At 43.0% G+C, this 25,251-nt stretch overlaps 1 protein-coding gene across 1 annotated transcript in view; it reads left to right on the top strand.

Annotated features, from left to right (window-relative positions):
* The window catches only part of LOC143773835 (epithelial sodium channel subunit beta-like), a 67,810-nt gene extending 48,748 nt beyond the window's left edge, over positions 1-19,062 (top strand). The window contains exons 8-10 of the mRNA XM_077261170.1: positions 4,143-4,201; positions 10,609-10,684; positions 18,164-19,062. Coding sequence (XP_077117285.1) covers positions 4,143-4,201; positions 10,609-10,684; positions 18,164-18,502 — 474 coding nt within the window. The 3' untranslated portion in view covers positions 18,503-19,062. The remainder of the gene's footprint in view (positions 1-4,142; positions 4,202-10,608; positions 10,685-18,163) is intronic.
* The last annotated feature ends 6,189 nt before the right edge of the window (positions 19,063-25,251 follow it).

Genomic DNA, 25,251 nt, shown 5'->3' on the forward strand with positions numbered 1-25,251 from the left:
ACGCGCGGCCAAAGGAAGATGGCCGCGCCCACCGATCGCCAATGAAATAACGAACAGCGCGCTCTTTTAAATCCCCTGGCAGAGGATTCGGGACCTTGGGCATGCGCTCACCACTACGCCACGAACGGAAAACTACGCAAAATCTGGGGGAAGACAACACGCCCTTTTGACCAGACCAGCCTGATTGACAGGCGAAAACGGAGACTTTGCAAAGGTATTTCGGCAACTTAGGTGGGTAATAAACGCATAACAAACACACTAATGTAACGCCCACCTCTGCCCCTATTTAACGCTATTTTTATCCCATCTTCCAAAAACGTGGTGACAGGTTCCCTTTAATATTTGTGGCGGAGCACTAAGTCGCTGGCTCTGTCACTTACCCCAGCAGGCCACGGGTATCATTAGAAATATTGGTCTTGTAGTAAATCTTGCTTTCCTCCTTCCAGGACAATATTAGTAGCAATACATCCCATCTGGGGCTCGGTGATGGGGACAACATGGGCCTGTGTGATTTCAAATGCCAGGGCTGAATTTCAGCCCCAGTCCGTACCTGATGGCAACCATGTTGTTGGATTTAAGTGAAGCACATGGAAAATACAAAAAAGGATTCTAGAGAATCCACTTTTTTTTTTATGAGATTCAAATCGAATTTGATCCACTGTTCATCTCTATAAGACACAAGATGTCAAAAACACTGGCAATAAGCTAATTCATATATAAAATACAGTTTGTTCATGGCATAAAACTGGAAAAAAGATCATTCATATATAAAATAGGTTCATTGGCATAACCACCAGGCTAGGGGACAAAGCAGGTGATATGGGTGTATACAATGCTTTATGAAATATATGTTACAGTCACCAACACCAATAAATATCAATAATTTAGCAATCTAATACAAAATGGTTCCGTACAAAAATATTGTAAAATATACTGACGTTTTATAAGCTCATCTGGCAAACCAGCACAATGTGCTAGAAACATTGTACAAACCTATTTAAGTGCAATCATACAAAGACTGGAATCAGGCACATGGTTCTGCCACATTTTTTGTGATGTTTTTAATAAGGTTTTTTGGGCGGTAAAATAAGTTACAGTCATGTGTTTTGCCAGTTTTATAGCATGTGATTGGAATCGTAACATTTTGTTTTTTGTTGGGTTTTTTTCAAAAGACAGTCTGCTCTAAGTTGAAAATTTTTTCTGCCGTTTTTTAAAGGATTTTGCATGGGATTTAAAAAAATATCAGAGAAAAGACATATAAAACTGTAGCCTAAGTAAGAATTAAAAAACCCTTGGGTTTTTCCATTTTTGCAATTTCATTTTTGGCTCCCGTTCTTCCCAGAGCCATAACTTTTTATTTTTCGGTCAATGTAGCCATGTGAGGGCTTGTTTTTTGTTGGACGAGTTGTAATTTTGAATAACACCATTGGTTTACCATATAGTGTACTGGAAAAAGGAAAAAAATTCATAGTGCGGTGAAATTGCAAAAAAAAATTCCAATTCCACAATAGTTTTTTGCTTTTTCTTACCATGTTCACTAAATGCTAGAACTGACCTGCCATTATGATTCTCCAGGTCATTATGAGTTCACAGGCACTAAACATACATAGGTTGTTTTTTATTTAAGTGGTGAAGAAAATCCAAAGTTTGTAAAAAAAACAAAAGCTTAATTTTCCGAATCCTGTAGCATCTCAATTTTTCGTGTCTTGGGCTGGGTGAGAGCTTATTTTCTGCGCACCGAGCTGACTTTTTTAATGGTACCATTTTGGTGCAGATATGATCTTTTGATCGCCCGTTATTACATTTTATTGCACTATTGCGGCAACCAAAAAAGCACATTTCTGCTGTGGCCATTTGATTTTTTTTTCTCATTATGTTGTTTACTAATCGGGTGTTTCTGGAAATGGCAATACCAAATTTGTGTATTTTTTTATTGTTTTATTTTGAATGGCGCAAAAGGGGGGGTGATTTGAACTTTGATATTTTTTTTAAATCCTTATTTCTTCTTTTCACTTGCTTCAATAATCTCCATAGGAGACTTGAAGCTGCGATACTCTGCTCATAGCAGTTTGGCAATGACAACCACAGGGGTCTCCTACAGAGCCCAGGTTGTCATGCCAAAGCATTGGTACCCCACGATCGTGTGACAGGGACGTCCATGGGCGGGATTAGTGATGCATGTCCGGTGCGGCCATGTTAAATTCTGCTGTTTTAGCATGACAGCGACGCTTAACATGTTAACAGCCATGGGGGGATCGCGATTCCTCCCTCGGCTGTTAGGGGCACATGTCAGCTGTCATGGAAAACATGTGGGTTCAGCACCAGAAACCGCATGGAATGCAGTGACATGACCTATGACGTATATATACAAGGGGGTTAAAAAGCCGGCATGACAATATGGCAAAATATACAGTTACAGTGGCATGATAAAATTTGGGGACACCTGGTCAAAATTACTGTTATTGTGAACAGTTAAAGGGAACCTATCACCCCGTTTTTTTCGGTATGAGATAAAAATACTGTTAAATAGGGCCTGAGCTGTGCATTACAATAGTGTAGTTTGTGGACCCCGATTCCCCACCTATGCTGCCGAAATACGTTACCAAAGTAGTCATTTTCGCCTGTCAATCAGGCTGGTCAGGTCGGATGGGCGTGGCTTCTTCCCCCAGATATTGCGTAGTTTTCCGTTGGTGGCGTAGTGGTGTGCGCATGTCCAACGTCCCCAATCCTGCACGGGGGGGTGAAAACAGCAGCGATGTCCGTTATTCCATTGGTGGTCGGTGGGCGCGGCCATCTTCCTTTGGCCGCGCGTGCGCAGAAGCGGCGCTCTGCTGGCCGCGGCTTCAGGAAAATGGCCGCCGCGATCTCCATCTGCGCACGCGCGGCATCCCGCGGCCATTTTCCTGAAGCCGCGGCCAGCAGAGCGCCGCTTCTGCGCACGCGCGGCCAAAGGAAGATGGCCGCGCCCACCGACCACCAATGGAATAACGGACATCGCTGCTATTTTCACCCCCCCGTGCAGGATTGGGGACGTTGGACATGCGCACACCACTACGCCACCAACGGAAAACTACGCAATATCTGGGGGAAGAAGCCACGCCCATCCGACCTGACCAGCCTGATTGACAGGCGAAAATGACTACTTTGGTAACGTATTTCGGCAGCATAGGTGGGGAATCGGGGTCCACAAACTACACTATTGTAATGCACAGCTCAGGCCATATTTAACAGTATTTTTATCTCATACCGAAAAAAACGGGGTGATAGGTTCCCTTTAAGCAAGTTGAAGATGAAATGATATTTAAAAGAGAAAGCTGGGTCAGCTGTAACCCTGGCTTCCTCTGCATGTTCAGTTTGTCAGAAGGCAAAGACAGTGATGCCAGCGCTGATTGGGCGCCAATGTCACATATCCCAAAACCTCATCACAGCCCCAGGGAGAGCGAGTGCTGACACTGCAGGAATGGTGCCTGCACGGGAGGGGAGTATAGGCTTTATTGTGTTATCGGGGCACAACATTTAGTTTAAGAAGGGGTTATCCTATTAGTGGACAACCTCTTTAATTATATCCTGGGACATTGTGGATTAGTTCTTATAAAGGTATACAGGAAAGATATATATCTTGGTACCGTGTTAAATAAAGAGATATTTACCAGAACTGCTGTCTATGCCTTTATAGAAAAATATTTAGAATTGAGAGTCCTCAGTGGTTGATACCTTTTAATGGCTAACTGAAAAGATGGTAACAAATTCCAAGCTTTCGAGTCTGTGCAGGTCCCTTCATCAGGCATAGACTAATACAAATTCTGAAGAATCACATATTTATGCACAATACATCTGGGCTGTACTGTGCATAAATATGTGTGTTTTCAGAATTTGTATTTTAGTCTTTGCCTGATGATGGGACCTGTGTAGTCTCGAAAGCTTGCCATGTGTTACCATCTTTTCAGTTAGCCATTAAAAGGCATCAACCACTGAGGACTCTCAATTCTAAGTATTTTTCTATAAAGGCATAGACAGCTGGTCTGGTAAATATCTCTTTATCCTTAATATGGTTTAAAATATAGTTTATAAGAACTACCTACTTTTGTATTTGTCGTAACATCTGCTGTGTATATGTAAAATGCAGCTTAATATTTTATTAGGACCCCTTGTCAAAGCGTCTAGAAAGTAAAAGAGGGTACCAAAACATGCAAACTATAAGGTAAGCGTAAAAAACATAATTTATTGCTCTGTTTATTCATGCTATACTTATATACAGTGGATATAATAAGTCTACTAGTCCATGTTAAAATGCCAGGTCTTTGTCATGAAAAAATTCATAACAAGAAGAAGAATTTCAGAACTATGTTTAATGTCACCCATTATTGGTACAAATCCATTGAGAAACAAACTGAAATTTTAAGGGTAAAAATAAATAACAAAACTAAAATAATGTGGTTGCATAATTGTGAACACCCTCTTATAACTGGAGATGTGGTTGTGTTCAGAATTAGTCAGTCATATTTAAATAGTAGTTAGCATACAGCTGACATAATTTAAACTGATAATTTTTATTTCCATATAAATTTTAGCTGTTGTTTAGAATTTTCCTGACAATTTCTTAGTTGCATTTTACAGCAAAAGCTTACAAACAGCTTACAAAAATCAAAGGGATCTCATTGCTAAAAGTCGTCAGTCAAAAGAATGGTACACATTTTTTTTCAAAGCCATTAGATGTACCATTGAGTATTGTGAAAATGGTCATGAAAAAGTGCCTTAACCTTGCCACAACAGTGAAATTACCTACAACTGGACATTCCTCAAACATTGTTGAAACAACAAGAGATGAATTGGTCTAGGAGGCTGCCCGGAGGTCTACAGCAACATTAAAGGAGTTGCTTGAATTTCTACCAAATATTGGCTGTGTACTACATATAACGATCTTGCATATTCTTCAAATGTCTGGTCTGTTGGGTAGGGTGGCAAGATGGAAGTCTTTCCTTTCAAAGAAGAGCATCTAAGCTGGGCTATATTTTGCCAACATTTACATCATGTTATAGTCTTATGAGACCAAGATTCAACTTTGTGACCATAATTCCAAAGGGTATGTTTGGCACAATGCCAAAACTGAGCACCACCAGAATAATACCATACCCAAAATAAAGTATGGTGAAAGTTACATTTTGCTTTGTGGCTGTTTTTTGGCAGCTAGAACAGGGGTTTTAATCAAGGTGGATGGAATTACACCTATGGCCTGGGACTGCTCATAGAGTACCACGGTTTTCAGTATCATCTCTTTACTGATGACACACAGATCTACCTTTCAGGAACCAGAAACCCAAATCCCACAGTGTCTGTCTGCTATTCCATCCTTCTTCTCTGCTAAATTTCTAAAACTTAACATGGATACAATAGAATTTATCATTTCCCTGTCTCACTTAACCCCCCAACAGACCTATCCATCAAAGTCAATGGCCGCTCACACTCTCCAGTTCCGCAAGCTCGCTGCCTCAGGGTAACCTTTGGCTCTGATCTCTCCATCAAACCACATATTCAAGCCCTTTCTACCTGCAGACTCCAACTCAAAAAATATTTCCCGGATCTGCACATTCCTAAATCAAGAGTCTGCAAAAACACTAGTGCATACCCTTATCATCTCCCGCCTTGACTACTGCAAACTTCTGCTCTGTAGCCTCTCCTCTAACACTCTGGCACCTCTCCAATCTATCCTAAATTCTGCTTCCTGACTAATCTACCTATGCCCACACTATTCCCAGGCCTTCCTCTCTGTCGATCTCTTCAATGGCTCCCCATTGAACAGAGACTCCTGTATGAAACCATAACCATGGCATACAAAGCCATCCACAACTTGTTTCCTCCATACATTTCTCCTCCTGGTATTTACCTGCATGCAACCTCCAATCCTCACAAGTTCTCCTTTTCCACTCCCCTCTTATCTCCTCTTCCCCCAATAGCATAAAAGATTTCTCCCGCGCATCCCCCCTACTCTGGAACTCTCTAAACCAACACAGCAGACACTCACCTAGCGTGGAAACCTTCAAAAGGAATCTGAAGACCTACCTTTTCTATCGAGCCTAAAACTTGCAGTAATAGTCATTCCACCATACTGCTGCATGACCACCTCTACCCACACCTACTGTATCCTCAACCATCCCTTGTAGACTATGATCCGTTGTGGACTGGGTTCTCACTCCTCCCTTGCCAGTCAATGACTAGTTTTGTTCAAGATTATTGTACTCGTTTTTATTATGTATACGCCTTTTTGCATGTAAAGTGCCATGGAATAAATGGCGCTATAATAACAAATAATAATAATAATGTACAATTCAAAATATCAGTCAGTTTTGCAGCAAACCTTCAGGCCTTTGTTAGAAACCAGAAGATGAAGAAGAATTTCATCATTCAGCCCCACAATGACCCTAAGCAAACCTATAAATCAGCAAAAGAATGGATTTGCTAAGAGATCAAAGTTTTGGCATGGCCAACAAAGAGTCCAGACAATTGAAAATCTATGGGTTGACCTGAAAAGCTGTCACAAATTCAAAGGTTACTTCAACAAAGTATTAGTTAAAGGGTGTGTGTATTTATTCAACCACATTATTTTAGTTCTATTTTTTTACACCAAAAAAAAATATCAGTGTGTTTTTCAATTGAATAGTACAGATTGTGTGAGATTAAAGGTGAAAAAAGTTCTGAAATGATTCTTCTTTGTATTATTTTTTTACATGACAAAAGCCTGGCAGTTTAACAATATTGTTTTACACCCATTGCAATATCCACTGTTACAATGTCCATTGTATAGGCAAGACTGCAAGATTTTCAACCGTTGATGACAAATTTATGCTAGAAATACACTTTGCTGATGTGGCAGCTTTGTGGTGTCTTATGCAGTTGCTACATTATTTTTTACGGAATAAAGCTGTATGAATTCAGAGATGAGATTTGGCAGAACACAATTTTGGCTGATGAGTTGACCCAACTCGCCATTGTGTCATCTAATTTCCTTATGGAATACAGGAACATAAATTATACATTCCTCTGTATTTATTCTCAATCCCCTCGGTCATAGAGTGTTTTAAAACTAAAATAAATACCATATTTTCAAACCTTCTCCTTGGCAAACCATGTAAACTTGATCGTAATAAAACTCTGCATTTTTACTAAAATAAGTGGCTCCGTCCAGATTTTATTACTCTGTGACCTATGTTTCCCTTATAATATAGGAATATGCAGTAATTGACATCAATTTAAGAAGTAAATTAGGTTGAAAAATACAGAACAGCATAACTACTGTCAGATTTATAAACTGTCTCCCTATGAAATGTTAAGACTAAATACAATTTATTAATATAAACATCTGGCAAGGGCAGAGTAACAAAAGGTTGTTTTCAAAACAGATACTTATTGAAGTCAGCAAACATTAATCATTTCTATGCTTTAATCATTTCTACGACAGGGAAGATGTTTTCACTCACACATACTGGGTTGCACTTTGAGAGCTAGATGGGCAGTTGGAAGAAAGGAAAATATAAAGTTACTCCATGCAGTGTTAACTATGTGCCAATCCCTCTATGAGATCATCTATTCACACAGAATATTTTAATTAACGTAGGCCTTTATCATATTTATTAACTATGTCAGATAAGATATGTTTGGATACTGTGACATATTCAAAGGATATCATGAACTTTACATACACAAAAATAGTTGTCAATATTATGACAGTAAATGTCAAAAGTGTATGTACTTATTTTTTCTAGAAGAAATATATTAAAACTTCTATTTACTGTACCAGGAGTCCTAAAACAACTATTACTTATTTTATTAAACCCAGTAAGTTCTTCTCAATGTAGTTCCCATAATAAATAAGGTAAAGAGTAGAACTGACCCTCTACAGCAGTGTTCCTCAACTCTATACATAAAGACTCACCAACAGATCATGTTTTCAGAATTTCCCTAGGATTGCATGGGTGATAGAATTATGCAATACTAAGGAAATTCTGAAAGAATGATCTGCTGATAAAGAAATCCTTAAAACATTATCTTTTGGTGGGTTCTGTGGGCCAGAGTTGAAGAACACAGTATCTACTCCCTTCAACTCCTCAACACACAAGCACATTATGCTTATGTTCTCTGTGGGAGATGGGTTTCTTATATTTTGAAAGAGCATTGTTTTTAATTCTTTGTCATTAGGGTTAGGGTTAAGGTTGGACTAAGGGTTAGTGTTGGGATAAGGGTTAGGTTTGGGGTTAGGGTTAGGCTAAAGGTTAGTGTTGGGCTAAGGGTTAGGGTTGAGCTAAGGGTTAGAGTTAGGCTATGGGTTAGGGTTGGGCTTAGAGTTGAATTTTTTCAAAAGATAAAAAAAACAAAAAACGATACGATGACTAGTGTTGAGCGCATGCACCCACCAAGATCTGCCGGCTGTTACTTGGCAACAGCAGAGATTTTTCCTATTGGTTTCTATTGATCACTGTGATACACCCTATCACAGTGATCAAATGCCAACAGTTAGTGAAACCTCCCTTCATTGTGTCATCCCTTTAGTCAGATTAATTATTTTTTATTTTATAATTTTTACTTTTTTCATTTTTTGCCATTAGGATTAGGGTTAGAATGTGTGTTAGGGTCGGACTAAGGATTAGGCTTGGGCAATGGTTAGGGATGAGATTAAGGTTGGGCTAAGGGTTTGGTTTGGGGTTAGGTTTGGGCTAAGGGTTATTGTTCTGATAAGGGTTAGTGTTGAGCTAAGGGTTAAGGTTGGGCTAGGGGTTAGGGTTGGGCTTACAATTGTTTTTTTTCAAAAGTAAAAAGAAATGATGATGATATGACAACTATTGTTGAGCATAAGTGCTCGCTACTCAAGTTTGAATCAGGTGCATGACTAACAGCCATGAAACATGTAGGATGGGGACTCAAACATTTCACTTCAGCATGCTCAAAGCATACCCAAGCACCCAATGCAAACTGGAATAGTGAGCAGTTGTGCTCAACATTATTGACGACATATTCAATATGTCGAATTAATGTTATTAAATTCTGTGTAGTACCTGGGGGTTAAAAATCCTCAATATACCCTTGGATAAAATCTTTGAGGGGTGTAGTTTCCAAAATGGGGGTCACTTGTGGGGGGTATGATACTCTCACAGGGAATTTTTTCACAGTACCATCAACACATACGATATGATGACTCCCTCCATCCCTCAATCCTCCGATAAAGAATGATGACCCCATCACAGTATTATTCTCCAACTGTAATCCCCACACAGCCGTCATACAGTATAATGGCCACAAAAAAGTGCTCCATACAGTATAATGGGCCCCACATGGTCCTCCATACATTATAAGGGGACCTGTATTACCTTCTGTACAGTATTATGGCCCCACATAGTGCTCAATGCAGTATGAGGGCTACAAAAAATGTTCCATACAGTATAATGGCCATATAAAGTGCTCCATACAATATAATGGCCCCACATTGTGCTCAATATAGTATAATAGCCCTACATAGTCCTCTGTACAGTATAATGACCTCGAATAGTGCTCCATTCAGTATAATGGCCTCACATAGTGCTCTATACAGTATAAAGTGCCCCACATAGTACTCCATACAACATAATGAACCCACATAATACTTCATACAGTATAATGGCCAAACATAGTTCTCCACACAGTATAATGGTCTCTCGTAGTATTTCATATGGTATAATGGCCCCACATAGTGCTCCATACAGTATTATGGGCACACATAGTACTCCATACAGTATAATAAGCCTTATATAGTGCTCCTTACAGTATAATGGCCACACATAGTGCTCCATACAGTATAATAGGCCCCACATAGTGCTCCATACAATATAATGAACCCACATAATACTTCATACAGTATAATGGCTCCACATAGTTTTCCATACAGTATAATGGTCCTTCGTAGTATTCCATACGGTATAATGGGCCCACATAGTACTCCATACAGTATAATGAGTCCTATATAGTGCCCCTTACAGTATAATGGCCACACATACTGCTCCATACAGTATAATAGGCTCCACATTAAAACATACTCACCCCTGTCTGTTTCTCCACTGCTCTGATCTCTTCACAATGTCTTCAGATCCTCTGCACATCTCAGTACAGCGAGTGTGCTGTAATGATGTCATCACGCCTGCTGCAGTGAGATGTCAGATGTAGAGAGGGATTGATGGGAGAGGGAGCGCCAGCTGACTCTCCCTCCTCTATCATTGCTTTCAACTGTATCGGCATTTAGGATGCTGATATAGTTGAAAGTGTGATGATGGGCAGGGAATGTGCCCGGCATCGTGGCGAAGTATATTTGAGGGACCCACCTGGCATTGTGAGACAAATGTACTCACCTTGCAGGCCAGATTTGGCCCCTGGGCCAGAATTTGATGTATATGCTCTAGACAGACAATACAAAAAGAAACTGAGTGTTTGCAATATAGCAACTACTTTAGAAATTTATTGCTGAAATCACCACTGATATGACACTATCCTATGAAGAATGCACTTTTCAGAAGTTATGATCAGTTTCTACTCAAAAGGGACATGAAGAAAGGGATGTCTAAAATAATTGTTCTTATTTTTTGTTAGAGACAACGTAGTAAAGGTTGTGGTGTATTACCAGCAGCTAAATTATGAATTGATAGAAGAAGTTCCTTCCATGCAGGTAAGACTCAAGTTATCTGCTTACTCTGTAGATTGTGCGGTTATTAAATACACTTTATTCATCCACAGGTGTACTGCCTCATAACATTTCAAGGATTGAAAAATGTAATAAAAATATATAAGTGAGTTGATCACAATGTGGATTGGGGTCATAAAAAGCTTTATCTCTTCTATGTAGCACCTGAAAGTACAGCAAAAAGGGAAAAAAAGGAGGTAATGCCAACTGAGTATAAAATACCAATCTTTACAAGATTATGTAACAACCAATAAAATTAAAAGCATAGTATAATGTTGGCATCACCAAGGGAGAGAAGATATACACGTGATCAAAATATGTTGGCTGTAATATACACACTTCATGACAATTTTAATTCATATGTGACAAAATCTAATAAAAATTATATCAAAGTAACAATAAACTGCCTAATGCTCAAATGCAAGCCCAGCTCACACAGTTCAAGATGCATTTACTTTATTACAACCATTTCACAGCTAAAGTGCAAAATGTTAGAACCTATCTATTGTGATGACACTTATCTCCTCCACCCATAGTGATGACACCAATCCATCATTGAACTCATTTGTATTTGTTGTTATGAAATTTGCTGAAGGGTATTATAATTTTTAAATATCTGGCACTACCTTAATTTTTGCCCATTTTGTCTAGAATAGTTTGTAGTTGTTCAAAGGCATATGCCACAAGCACTCTGCATAAAATGATGTACATCATATATAACTGCATTGTAACATTATAAGTGGTTATACTATACTAGCTATTGAACCCATTCTTCCCCCCGGTTGCGAGCATTTATATTGGTATATGGTCTCCATCCTGGTATGTGCTGCTTCCATCCTGCACCCTGATCCTGTCATGTGCTGCTACCATCTTGCGCCCCCATCCTATCATATGCTGCTCCCATCCTGTGCCCGCTTCCTGTCATGTGCAGCCCCCATCCTGCGCCCTCATCCTGTTTTGTGCGCCTCCATCTTATCATGTGCTACTCTCTTCCTGTGCCCTCATCCTGTCATGTACTCCCATCCTGCACCCCAATCCTGTCATGTGGTGCTCCCATTCTGCACCCTGTCCTGTCATGTGGTGCTCCGATCCTGCACCCCCATGCTGTCATGTGCTGCTCCCATCCTGCACCCCCATCCTGTCAAGTGGTGCTCTCATCATGCGCCCCATCCTCTCATGTGCTGCTCCCATCCTGCGCCCCATCCTGTCATGTGCTGCTCCCATCTTGCGCCCCCATCCTGTCATGTGGTGCTCTCATCCTGCGCCCCCATTCTGTCATTTGCTGCTCCCATCCTGCACCCCATCCTGTCAAGTAGTGCTCTCATCCTGCGCCCCCATCCTGTCATGTGCTGCTCCCATTCTGCACCCCCATTCTGTCATGTGCTGCTCTCATCCTGCCTCCCATGCTGTCATGTGCTGCTCCCATCCTGCACCCCATTCAGTCATGTGCAGCTCCCATCCTGCACCCCCATTCTGTCATGTGCTGCTCCCATCCTGCACCCCCATTCTGTCATGTGCTGCTCCCATCCTGCACCCCCATTGTCATGTTCTGCTCCCATCCTGCACCCTCATTCTGTAATGTGCTGCTCCAATCCTGCACCCCATCCTGTCATGTAGTGCTCTCATGCTGCGCCCCCATTCAATCATGTGCTGCTACCATCCTGCGCCCCATCCTGTCATGTGATGCTCTCATCCTGCGCCCCCATCCTGTCATGTGGTGCTCTCATCCTGCGCCCCCATTCTGTCATTTGCTGCTCCCATCCGGCACCCCATCCTGTCATGTAGTGCTCTCATCCTGTGCCCCCATCCTGTCATGTGCTGCGCTGTCATGTGCTCATCCTTGCGCCCCCATCCTGTCATGTGGTGCTCTCATCCTGCGCCCCCATTCTGTCATTTGCTGCTCCCATCCTGCACCCCCATCCTGTCATGTAGTGCTCTCATCCTGCGCCTCCATCCTGTCATGTGCTGCTCCCATTCTGCACCCCCATTCTGTCATGTGCTGCTCTCATCCTGCCTCCCATGCTGTTATGTGCTGCTCCCATCCTGCACCCCATTCAGTCATGCACAGCTCCCATCCTGCACTCCCATTCAGTCATGTGCAGCTCCCATCCTGCACCCCCATTCTGTCATGTGCTGCTCCCATCCTGCACCCCCATTGTCATGTTCTGCTCCCATCCTGCACCCTCATTCTGTAATGTGCTGTTCCAATCCTGCGCCCCATCCTGTCATGTGGTGCTCTCATACTGTGCCCCCATTCAATCATGTGCTGCTACCATCCTGCGCCCCATCCTGTCATGTGATGCTCACATCCTGCGCCCCCATCCTGTCATGTGCTGCTCCCATCATGCGCCCCCATCCTGTCATGTGATGCTCTCATCCTGTGCCCCCATCCTGTCATGTGCTGCTCCCATCTTGCGCCCCATCCTGTCATGTGCTGCTCCCATCCTGCACCCCATCCTGTCATGTAGTGCTCTCATCCTGAGCCCCATTCTGTCATGTGCTGCTCCCATTCTGCACCCTCATTATGTCATGTGCTGCTCCCATCCTGCACCCCCATTCTGTCATGTGCTGCTCCCATCCTGCGCCCCATTGTCATGCGCTGCTCCCATCCTGCACCCTCATTCTGTAATGTGCTGCTCCAATCCTGTGCCCCATCCTGTCATGTGGTGCTCTCATGCTGCGCCCCCATTCAATCATGTGCTGCTACCATCCTGCGCCCTATCCTGTCATGTGATGCTCTCATCCTGCGCCCCCATCCTGTCATGTGCTGCTCCCATCCTGCACCCCATCCTGTCATGTAGTGCTCTCATCCTGCGCCCCATTCTGTCATGTGCTGCTCCCATTCTGCACCCCCATTATGTCATGTGCTGCTCCCATCCTGCACCCCCATTCTGTCATGTGCTGCTCCCATCCTGCGCCCCCATTCTGTCATGTGCTGTTCCCATCCTGCACCCCCATTGTCATGTGCTGCTCCCATCCTGCGCCCCCATTCTGTAATGTGAAGCTCCCATCCTGCACCCCCATCCTGCTATGTGGTGCTCTCATCCTGCGTCCCCATCCTGTCATGTAGTGCTCTCATCCTAAGCCCCTATCCTGTCATGTGCTGCTCCCATCATGCGCCCCCATCCTGTCATGTGATGCTCTCATCCTGTGCCCCCATTCAATCATGTGCTGCTACCATCCTGCGCCCTATCCTGTCATGTGATGCTCTCATCCTGCGCCCCCATCCTGTCATGTGCTGCTCCCATCCTGCACCCCATCCTGTCATGTAGTGCTCTCATCCTGCGCCCCATTCTGTCATGTGATGCTCTCATCCTGTGCCCCCATCCTGTCATGTGCTGCTCCCATCTTGCGCCCCATCCTGTCATGTGCTGCTCCCATCCTGCACCCCATCCTGTCATGTAGTGCTCTCATCCTGAGCCCCATTCTGTCATGTGCTGCTCCCATTCTGCACCCTCATTATGTCATGTGCTGCTCCCATCCTGCACCCCCATTCTGTCATGTGCTGCTCCCATCCTGCACCCCCATTCTGTCATGTGCTGCTCCCATCCTGCGCCCCATTGTCATGCGCTGCTCCCATCCTGCACCCTCATTCTGTAATGTGCTGCTCCAATCCTGTGCCCCATCCTGTCATGTGGTGCTCTCATGCTGCGCCCCCATTCAATCATGTGCTGCTACCATCCTGCGCCCTATCCTGTCATGTGATGCTCTCATCCTGCGCCCCCATCCTGTCATGTGCTGCTCCCATCCTGCACCCCATCCTGTCATGTAGTGCTCTCATCCTGCGCCCCATTCTGTCATGTGCTGCTCCCATTCTGCACCCCCATTATGTCATGTGCTGCTCCCATCCTGCACCCCCATTCTGTCATGTGCTGCTCCCATCCTGCGCCCCCATTCTGTCATGTGCTGTTCCCATCCTGCACCCCCATTGTCATGTGCTGCTCCCATCCTGCGCCCCCATTCTGTAATGTGAAGCTCCCATCCTGCACCCCCATCCTGCTATGTGGTGCTCTCATCCTGCGTCCCCATCCTGTCATGTAGTGCTCTCATCCTAAGCCCCTATCCTGTCATGTGCTGCTCCCATCATGCGCCCCCATCCTGTCATGTGATGCTCTCATCCTGTGCCCCCATTCAATCATGTGCTGCTACCATCCTGCGCCCTATCCTGTCATGTGATGCTCTCATCCTGCGCCCCCATCCTGTCATGTGCTGCTCCCATCCTGCACCCCATCCTGTCATGTAGTGCTCTCATCCTGCGCCCCATTCTGTCATGTGCTGCTCCCATTCTGCACCCCCATTATGTCATGTGCTGCTCCCATCCTGCACCCCCATTCTGTCATGTGCTGTTCCCATCCTGCACCCCCATTGTCATGTGCTGCTCCCATCCTGCGCCCCCATTCTGTAATGTGAAGCTCCCATCCTGCACCCCCATCCTGCTATGTGGTGCTCTCATCCTGCGTCCCCATCCTGTCATGTAGTGCTCTCATCCTAAGCCCCTATCCTGTCATGTGCTGCTCCCATCATGTGCCCCCATCCTGTCATGTGATGCTCTCATCCTGTGCCCCCATCCTGTCATGTGCTGCTCCCATCTTGCGCCCCATCCTGTCATGTGCTGCTCCCATCCTGCACCCCATCCTGTCATGTGCTGCTCCCAGTCTGCACCCCCATTCTGTCATGTGCTGCTCCCATCCTGCACCCCCATTCTGTCATGTGCTGCTCCCATCCTGCGCCCCCATTCTGTCATGTGCTGCTCCCATCCTGCGCCCCCATTGTCATGTGCTGCTCCCATCCTGCGCCCCCATTCTGTAATGTGCTGCTCCCATCCTGCGCCCCCATTCTGTCATGTGCTGCTCCCATCCTGCACCCCCATTTTCATGTGCTGCTCCCATCCTGCACCCCCATTCTGTAATGTGCTGCACCGATTCTGTGCCTCCATTCTGTCATGTGCTGCTCCCATCCTGCGCCCCCATTCTGTCTTGTGCAGAAAAAGTCATTGGCTTGTGGCGCTGACGTATTTTCTAGATATATTCAGTAGAAAGTGGCTGGATTGCTCCTCTGACGTATTTTATATATAGATTCAGTATAAAAATGGCGTCGGAAAGTGCGTACTGTGCAGGCGCTGATTCTGGCGCCACAACCCTCCTGGGCCACAATCCTCATCCCCGGATGCGTAACTTACAAAATGGTGCCTGAAGTGCGCTATATGCATGAGGCATTTCCGACGGAGGATTCATGTCCCTGCCTCCAGTCCGAAGAGACCCCACGGCAATACCATATGTACCATAGATACTTGAGTAAAGGCCAACCCGAGTATAAGCCGAGACCCCTAAATTGCCACAAAAAACTGAGAAAACTTAATGACTCGAGTATAAGCCTAGGGTGGGAAATGCAGCAGCTGCTGGTAAATTTAAAAAATAAAAATAGATACCAATAAAAGTGAAATTGATTGAGACATCAGTAGGTTAAATGTTTTTGAATATTCATATTGAATCCGGAGCCCCATAAGTTGCTCCATACAAAATACACCCCATATAATGCTCCATAAAGTTCATGATGGGCCCCACAAAGTGCTCCATAAAGTTCATGATGGGCCCCATAAGATGCTCCATATAAAATATGCTCCATATAATGCTCCATAAAGTTCATGATAGGCCCCATAAGATGCTACATACAAAAATATGCCCCATATAATGCTGCACAAAGGTTAATAATGGCCCCATAAGATGTTCCATAAAGGTTAATGATGGCCCCATAAGATGCTCCATAGAATAATATGCCCCATATGTTGCTCCAAAAAGGTTGATGACCCTATAAGATGCTCCATAGCATAATATGCCCCACATGCTGCTCCATAAAGGTTGATGGCCCCATAAGATGCTCCATAGCATAATATCCTCATATTCTGCTCCATAAAGGTTGATGGCCCTATAAGAGGCTCCATGGCATAACATGCCCCATATGCTGCTCCATAAAGGTTGATGGCCCTATAAGATGTTCCATAGCATAATATGCCCCATATGCTGCTCCATAAAGGTTGATGGCTCTATAACAGGCTCTATGGCATAACATGCCCCATATGCTGCTCCATAAAGATTGATGGCCCAATAAGATGCTCCATAGCATAATATGCCCCATATGTTGCTCCATAAAGGTTGATGGCCCCATAAGATGCTCCATAGCATAGCATGCCCCATATGCTGCTCCATAAAGGTTGATGGCCCTATAAGAGGCTCCATGGCATAACATGCCCCATATGCTGCTCCATAAAGGTTGATGGCCCTATAAGATGTTCCATAGCATAATATGCCCCATATGCTGCTTCATAAAGGTTGATAGCCCAATAAGATGCTCCATAGCATAATATGCCCTATATGTTGCTCCATAAAGGTTGATGGCCCGATAAGATGCTCCATAGCATAAAGTGACCCATATGCTGCTCCATAAAGGTTGATGGCCCTATAAGATGCTCCATAGCATATTATGCCCCATATGCTGCTTCATAAAGGTTGATGGCCCCATAAGGTGCTCCATAGCATAGCATGCCCCATATGCTGATCCATAAAGGTTGATGGCCCTATAAGATGCTCCATAGCATAATATGCCCCGTATGCTGTTCCATAAAGGTTGATGGCCCCATAAGATGCTCCATAGCATAATATGCCCCGTACACTGCTGCTGTTGCAATTTAAAAAAATGACATTCTCACCTCTCATCACTGGGCGTCGAGTGCCAGGGGCCTGAGCAGGAGGGGACACCGGCGCGCTATGGGGGTCAGGTGCCGGTGTCGCTGCTGGCTCAGGCCCCCGACAGTTGTGATATTCATCTGTCCTCGTTCCACCACCACGCGCTACTGTGTCTTCTGAATCTCTGGCTGTGACTGTTCAGGCAGAAGGCACACACTAATAATGTCATCGCGCCCTCTGACCTGAACGTCACAACCAGAGGACCCGGAAGACACAGTGCAGTGTTGGAACGGGGACAGGTGAATATAGCATGGCTCACCCTCCCACGTCATACTCACCCTACTGGCACGTCCCTGCTTCTCCATTGTCCAGGGCCAGCAGCTCCTTCCAGAGCTAGGCGGTCACATGGTACTGCTCATTAAAGTAATGAATATGCGAGCCACCAGCTAGGTAAGTAACTGTTACTATATCAGTAGTCGTAACCATGGATACCTAAGGTCCTGAAATGCCTGCACATGAGGAAAGAGACATGGTCAATCAGAAAAACTATACTACATTTCTAATTGGAGGTATTTGCTAATATTTTTATAACACCTACTACATATTGGGATATGATCTTGGAGATGGTAATCTCTCTTTAAGTAAGTATAATAATAATATTTTGTTGTCTAATTATATTTGCACAACTTTGATAATTAAACTGAACAGATTCTGAACAAAGCAATCTACTATTGTTTTCCAAAGACAATATGTAAAATGTATACTTTATTTCTTATTGCAGCTGGTAGACCTGTTTTCAAGTATCGGAGGACTAGTTGGACTTTGGATTGGGGTCTCGGTTTGTACAGTTGCGGAGTTTCTAGAACTGATATTAAATATACTGACATTTATCATTATCTGCATCCCAAATGGAAAAGAAGACTGTCCCGAGAATCCATACACAATCCCAAACCCTCATCCTTCACCTTTCTCACCAGTAGGTTCTGCAGATCGCAGTCTTCTCTGGGACTCTGTGGAAGATGTCTCCGTTTTGCTCAGTAACAATGCTGAGGCTGATGGAACCCTATACAACCCATACCAGGTCTATGAAATAGTAAATGAATCCATATACAATGTGTAGGCTTCAGAAATAAAGTAAAGGAAAGATATGCAGAAGATCTATTCTGAAAGCAAGCGAAGAGGCACGCAAATAATGAGACAACTATCACCATGGAGGCTAGCTGTCACCTGGTTTGAAGCCTTCAAATATGATAGCATTCGTAGTCCCCCAGTAGAGGTCTGCAATATCTGAACACAAAAGTTTCCGAAGACTTTTCCATGTGGAAATGTCAAATGAACTACAATATATTAGGTAACTGCAGTTACATTCTTTAATACAATTACAATATCTTAATGGGGTTGTCCTACAAACAAAGTTATTTTTAATCAGCACAGATCTTGGAATAATAATGTTTTCCACAGTTGGATGTGTTTAAAAAAAATGCCCTTGTGCTGAGATAATAAAATGTGCCCCTGCTGTGTACTGTGTAGTAGCTGTGTCTGACTGTACAGGGACATGGTCTGCTCATACCACAGCTCCTGGATAAAATATATTTTTTTAAAACAGTCAGGGAAATGCTTTACCGCACAAAAAGAATCAGATAATTAGAAAATCATCAAAAAGTTAATTTTTTCAGTTCTTCAATACAAAAAGTGAAACTCATATTTCATATAGAGTCATTACAAACAGAGAGATCTATTTCAAGTATTTATTTCTGTTAATGTTGATGATGGCTTACAGCCAATGAAAACCCAAAAGTCATTCTCTCAGTAAATTAGAATAATTAATAAAAAAAACAAAACCTGCAAAGGCTTCCTAAGCATTTAGAAAGGTCCCCTAGTCTGTTTTAATAGGCTCCACACTCATGGGGAAGAATGCTGACTTGACTTGACAGATGTCCAGAAGGCAGTCATTGACACTCTCCACAAGAAGGGTAAGCCACAAAAGGTCATTGCTAAGGAAGCTGGCTGTTCACAGACTGCTGTATCCAAGTATATTAATGGAAAGCTGAGTGGAAGGAACAAGTGTGGTAGAAAAATGTGCACAAGTAACTGGGATAACAGCAGCCTTGAAAGGATTGTTAAGAAAAGGCCATTCAAAAATGTGGGGGAGATTCACAAGGAGTGGACTGCTGATGGGGTCATTGCTTTAATAGCCACCGCACACAGACGTATCCAGGATATGATCTACAAGTGTTGCACTCCTTGCATCAAGCCACTCATGACCAATAGACAACGCTAGGAGCTTCTTACCTGGGCCAAGGAGAAAGAGAACTGGACTGTTGCTCAGTGGTGCAAGGTGTTGTTTTCAGATTAAAGTAAATTTTGCATTTCATTTGGAAATCAAAGTCCCAGAGTCTGGAGGAAGAGTGGAGAGGCACACAATCCAAGCTGCTTGAGGTCTATTGTGAAGTTTCCACAATCAGTGATGGTTTGGGGAGCCATGTCACCTGCTGGTGTAGATCCATTGTGTTTTATCAAGACCAAAGTCAGCGCAGCCATCTACCAAGAAATTTTAGAGCACTTCATGCTTCCCTCTGCCGACAAGCTTTTTGGAGATGGAAATTTTATTCTCCAGCAGGACTTGGCACCTGTCCACACTGCCAAAAGTACCAATACCTGGTTTAAAAACAACAGTATCACTGTGCTTGATTGGCCAGCAAACGCGCCAGACCTTAACCCCATATGGAATCTATGGGGTATTGTCAAGAGGAAGATGAGAGATACCAGACCCAACAATGCAGAGGAGTTGAAGGCTGCTATCAAATCAACCTGGTCTTCCATAACACCTCAGCAGTGCCACAGGCTGATCTCCTCCATGTCACACCGCATTGATGCAGTAACTGATGTAAAAGGAGCCCCGACCAAGTATTGAGTGCATTTACTGAACATACATTTCAGTAGGCCAACATTTCAGATTTTAAAATCATTTTTCAAGCTGGTGTTATAAAGTATTCTAATTTACTGAGATAATGACTTTTGGGTTTTCATTGGCTGTAAGCCATAATCATCAACATTAACAAAAATTAACAGTTGAAATAGATCACTCTGTTTGTAATTACTCTATATAATACAGCTCTGGCAAAAATTAAGAGACCACCACTTCAAAACCCTGTCATGGGTAGCCCAATCTACAGACCTGAACCCCATTGAAAACCTCTGGAATGTAATCAAGAGGATGATGGATAGTCATCAGCCATCAAACAAAGAAGAACTGCTTACATTTTTGCACCAGAAGCAGTGTGAAAGATGGGTGGAAAGCATGCCAAGACGCATGAAAGCTGTGATTAACAATCATGGTTATTGCACAAAATATTGATTTACGAACTCTTCCTGAGTTAAAACATTAGTATTGTTGTTTCTAAATGATTATGAACTTGTGTTCTTAGCATTATTTGAGGTCTGAAAGCACAGGGTTTTTTTTTGTAATTGTGACCATTTCTCCTTTTCAGAAAAAAAATACAAAATTTATTGCTTGGAATTTTGGAGATATGTCTGTCAGTAGTTTATAGAATAAATGAATGTCACAGGGTCCTTCTCCGGTACCACACAATAAACAGAGCCAGCGAAGAGTGAACAATCCCAAGACCTTTATTTAGGCAAAAGTACAAAAGGTCCATATACGATCCACCACACAAAGGATACAATATTCCCGAACACGAATGCAGTTCAGTTACAGAATAAAAGTCCAACAATCCAGCACAGAGGATAACAGTCCATATTCCCTTCTTTCTCTCTCTGAAGTGCTGTCTTCACATCATGGGTCCACACAGGATCAGATCTCTGTCTCACCTCCCTGATATTTACAAGTCCCTCTCCTCATTCACAGGTTAGGGGGGTGGGTCGCAGGGGCTCATTGTTTCAACAAGCTAGGTCAACATGTCATTAGCATATTAGCAAACAACATTATTCACTGATATGAACCTATAAAAGCACACTAGGTTGTGGAATGAGTAGAAATGAATGGATACAAGACCCAACCAAAATATTGATATATCCAGAAATCCACAACAGAGCGATAGAGGTATCAAGAACAATAAGACAATATTTATTAAAGTGTCAAATGCACAACATTGTAATGAACATACATGGACAAAAAAACGGTGAATGGGAGAAAGCAAGCAGAACTAAACCAGCATAGAAGATGTTAAGCTGAATGCCGGTGGAAGACACAGAAAAAATCCAGGCTTCCTGACTACACTAGCACGCCGATATATGCTTATTGGTCTAGGTAGAAAAAATCCACAGGTGGGCAACCCTCAGGGGAGACATCATAATATAAAATAACATGTAACCAACCCACAGAGGTAATTCATCAGAGTGGGACTATCTACTGAAAAATGCTGCTATATATAGCAAGACCAATAGCATACAGATGTAGGGTTGAGCGAAACGGGTCGGCAATTTTCAGAAGTCGCCGACTTTTGGCAAAGTCGGGTTTCATGAAACCCAACCCGACCCCTGTGTGGGGTCGGCCATTAAGTCGGCGATCTTCTGAATCTGGAATCGGAATTCCGATACCGATTCCTGATATGTTTAAGATATCGGGAATTGGTATCGGAATTCAGATTTAAGTGTAAAATAAAGAATTAAAATAAAAAATATCGCTATACTTATCCTCTGACGGGCCCTGGTACTAACCGGGAACATTCCTTCCTTAGAATCAGCCTTCCAGGACCTTGCGGTGACGTCGCGGTGACGTCGCGGCTTGTGATTGGTGCGCGGCCGCCCATGTGACCGCTCGCGCGACCAATCACAAGCCGCGACGTCACCGTGACGTCACCGAAGGTCCTGGAAGGGCTGATTCTTAGGAAGGAAGGCTGCCGGAACGAAGCCGAGGGTGAGTATATTCCTATTAGGTATATACTCACTCTCGGACATGCCCTGCTTCTTTCCGGCAGCCTTCCTTCCTAAGAATCAGCCCTTCCAGGACCTTCGGTGACGTCATGGTGACGTCGCGGCTTGTGATTGGTCGCGCGAGCGGTCACATGGGCGGCCGCGCACCAATCACAAGCCGCGACGTCACCGCGACGTCACCGCAAAGTCCTGGAAGGCTGATTCTAAGGAAGGAAGGTTCCCGGTTAGTACCAGGGCCTGTCAGAGGATAAGTATAGCGATATTTTTTATTTTAATTCTTTATTTTACACTTAAATATGGATCCCAGGGCCTGAAGGAGAGTTTCCGCTCCTTCAGACCCTGGGAACCATTGGAAACCCAATGCACTGCATTGGGTTTCGAGTTTCGGCCGACCCCGACCCCGACTTTTTTATAGGATCGGCCGATTTCACTCGACCCGACTTTTGAAAAAGTCGGGTTTCGTGAAACCCGACCCGATCCTATAAAAGTAAAGGTCGCTCAACCCTATACAGATGTAAGCGTCACCAGCAAACCCAAATTGACATGCATGCTGCTAATGGTGCTGGAACATTACCTTGGGACATGCTGGAAAATAGGACGCCGGCGTGGTGGGAGCAGGAATGTGCTATGTTGTGCATAAATATGATTCTTCAGAATTTCTTTTAGTCTTTGCCTGATGAAGAGACCTGTGTAGTCTCGAAAGCTTGCAATTTGTTACCATCTTTTCAGTTAGCCATTAAAAGGTATCAACCACTGAGGACTCTCAATTCTAAATATTTTTAATTTTTAAAATATTTTTAAAAAATATTTATTTTTTATTTTTTCTTGCTTCACTAGTCTCCAGGGGAGATTAGAAGCTGTGATCTTCCGATCACTTGTGTTGCACAGAGCAGGGCTTCAGCCATGCTCATATCTATTTGGCAATGACAACCAGAGGGGCCATCAACACACTTCGGGCGGGAGCATGTCAAATGCCACTGTCAGAGACAGCGGAATTTAATATGTTAACAGCTGCAGGTGGATCGTGATTCCAGTCGTGGTAGTTAGTGGTACATGTCAGCTAATGAAATTAGCTGACGTGCTGGAAAATTTGCAGGCTGACTGCCAGAGCCCGCAGCAAACACTATACGTCTAAGGTGGGAAAGGGGTTAAACATGATCATGCAACTGTAGGAGCTGACTGACTATTTGAGCAAAGCCTTAACAGGTTCAATATGCTGGCCAACATAAGAATGAAAGCATATTTATGGAAAATTAAAAAGTAAGATGAAAAGTTAAAGAGCCCTTATTGAACAGAAAAAAAGGATAAATGCATTACACAAAAGATTATTTTAATTTAAGTATATACTGTATATAATTTTTTGAACTTGAGTATAGCAAAATATCAAAGAGATGAGTGAATCGATTCAATGCAGATCGAATTTGTTTTAAATATTTAGAAATTTGCTGAACCCTGTGAATTTGAACGGTTTGTGATCCACCAACTAGCCATATATGATGAGACTACTTTGACATTACTGAGGCTGTGCATTAGCAATAAAGAGCACGAAAGGGGTTGGATACAGTCCTGGGAGACCTCACAGTTTTATACATGTTCTTTCAAGGGATTCAAAGGCTTTGCAGTACTTATGATTTGTTGTGAATCAAATAAAGAGAAACCAAATTTTATGAAAATGCGAATTCGAGTTTCAAAACATTCACTTGTCTCTAAAATACCCCAATGTATGGTCTTTGGTGTCCCGATAACAACAAAAACATGTACTATAAATACATGTACAGTTAGTTCAGGTTAAAAACACATGACAGAATGATCATTTTTTCCATGTTGACATTCAAATTCATAAAGATTGGATGCATATGTATACATTATTAAAATGCTACTTATACAAAAGTATAACTTGTCCAGTATAAGATTTTGTGTAGCAGCACCGGAGAAATAAATGTAAAAAAAAAATCCTAAAATGGTTTATGGCCATAAACACCGAAAATGACTTGGCCCCAAATAACTTTTTATGCCTATTACTTCTTACTATAACAAATGCTGGCAGATAATACATGTTGCCTACTATAGTTATACTCCTGAATTGTCTCTTACACAATATAGCAATGCACCTTGTTATTTGGTGTTTAGATTTTAGGCTGTGTCTGCTGTATGGAGAATTGAAAAGACCTATTAATATTTATCATTCCATCTTCTGCTTCTTATCTCTTGCTCTGCACCACTGAGCTGGAATGTGAGCGGAAGACATTTCATGCAGAGTAATACAGAATGGTCCAGTATAGAGATTGTCACATAAGAAGCTATCAGATAGCCTGGCTATACAAATAAACACAAAGGCCAATCTAGCAGCACTGCTATATAATTGTGATGGGTTGTATATGGATTTTCATCTTCTCTAATAGAAATGGATGTACCACTCTCTATGGCTTTAGCTTGGTGTTACTAATGAAGGCTGCAACAGAATTCAATATGAGAATAGTCGTTGACGATCTGGGATGGGTATTGCTCCATAATGATAAAGATAATTATTCAATTTGGAAGATAGTGATAAATGGCTCATTGTTTAAGGTCTGACAATGTTCAGACTGAATATCATTATAGTACGGCATTCTGACAATGTTCAGACTGAATATCATTATAGTACGGCATGACCAAGTAATCTATTCTGCTCAATTCATGATGACTAGAGATGGCACAAAGGTAGAGCAAAAAGTGGAATAAACTATGTGAGGCAGTGCAGTTCCAACTTTATCACAGATTGTACTGCCTAAGTTTTAGTGGACCAAAGGTCACATTCTTACTATAGGATTCATATATCAGTGCACTCACTTTTGTAATTGTTTCATATTTTTGGACTTTATTCATAATCAAGTCCATTATGTGACTTTAAAGTAATCTGTCAGCAGGATTTCAGACCACCAAACTCTTCATATATATACAGGTGCTTCTCACAAAATTAGAATATCATCAAAA

Source organism: Ranitomeya variabilis, chromosome 5 (genome assembly GCF_051348905.1).
Source record: "Ranitomeya variabilis isolate aRanVar5 chromosome 5, aRanVar5.hap1, whole genome shotgun sequence".
In the NCBI taxonomy this organism is placed as follows: domain Eukaryota; kingdom Metazoa; phylum Chordata; class Amphibia; order Anura; family Dendrobatidae; genus Ranitomeya; species Ranitomeya variabilis.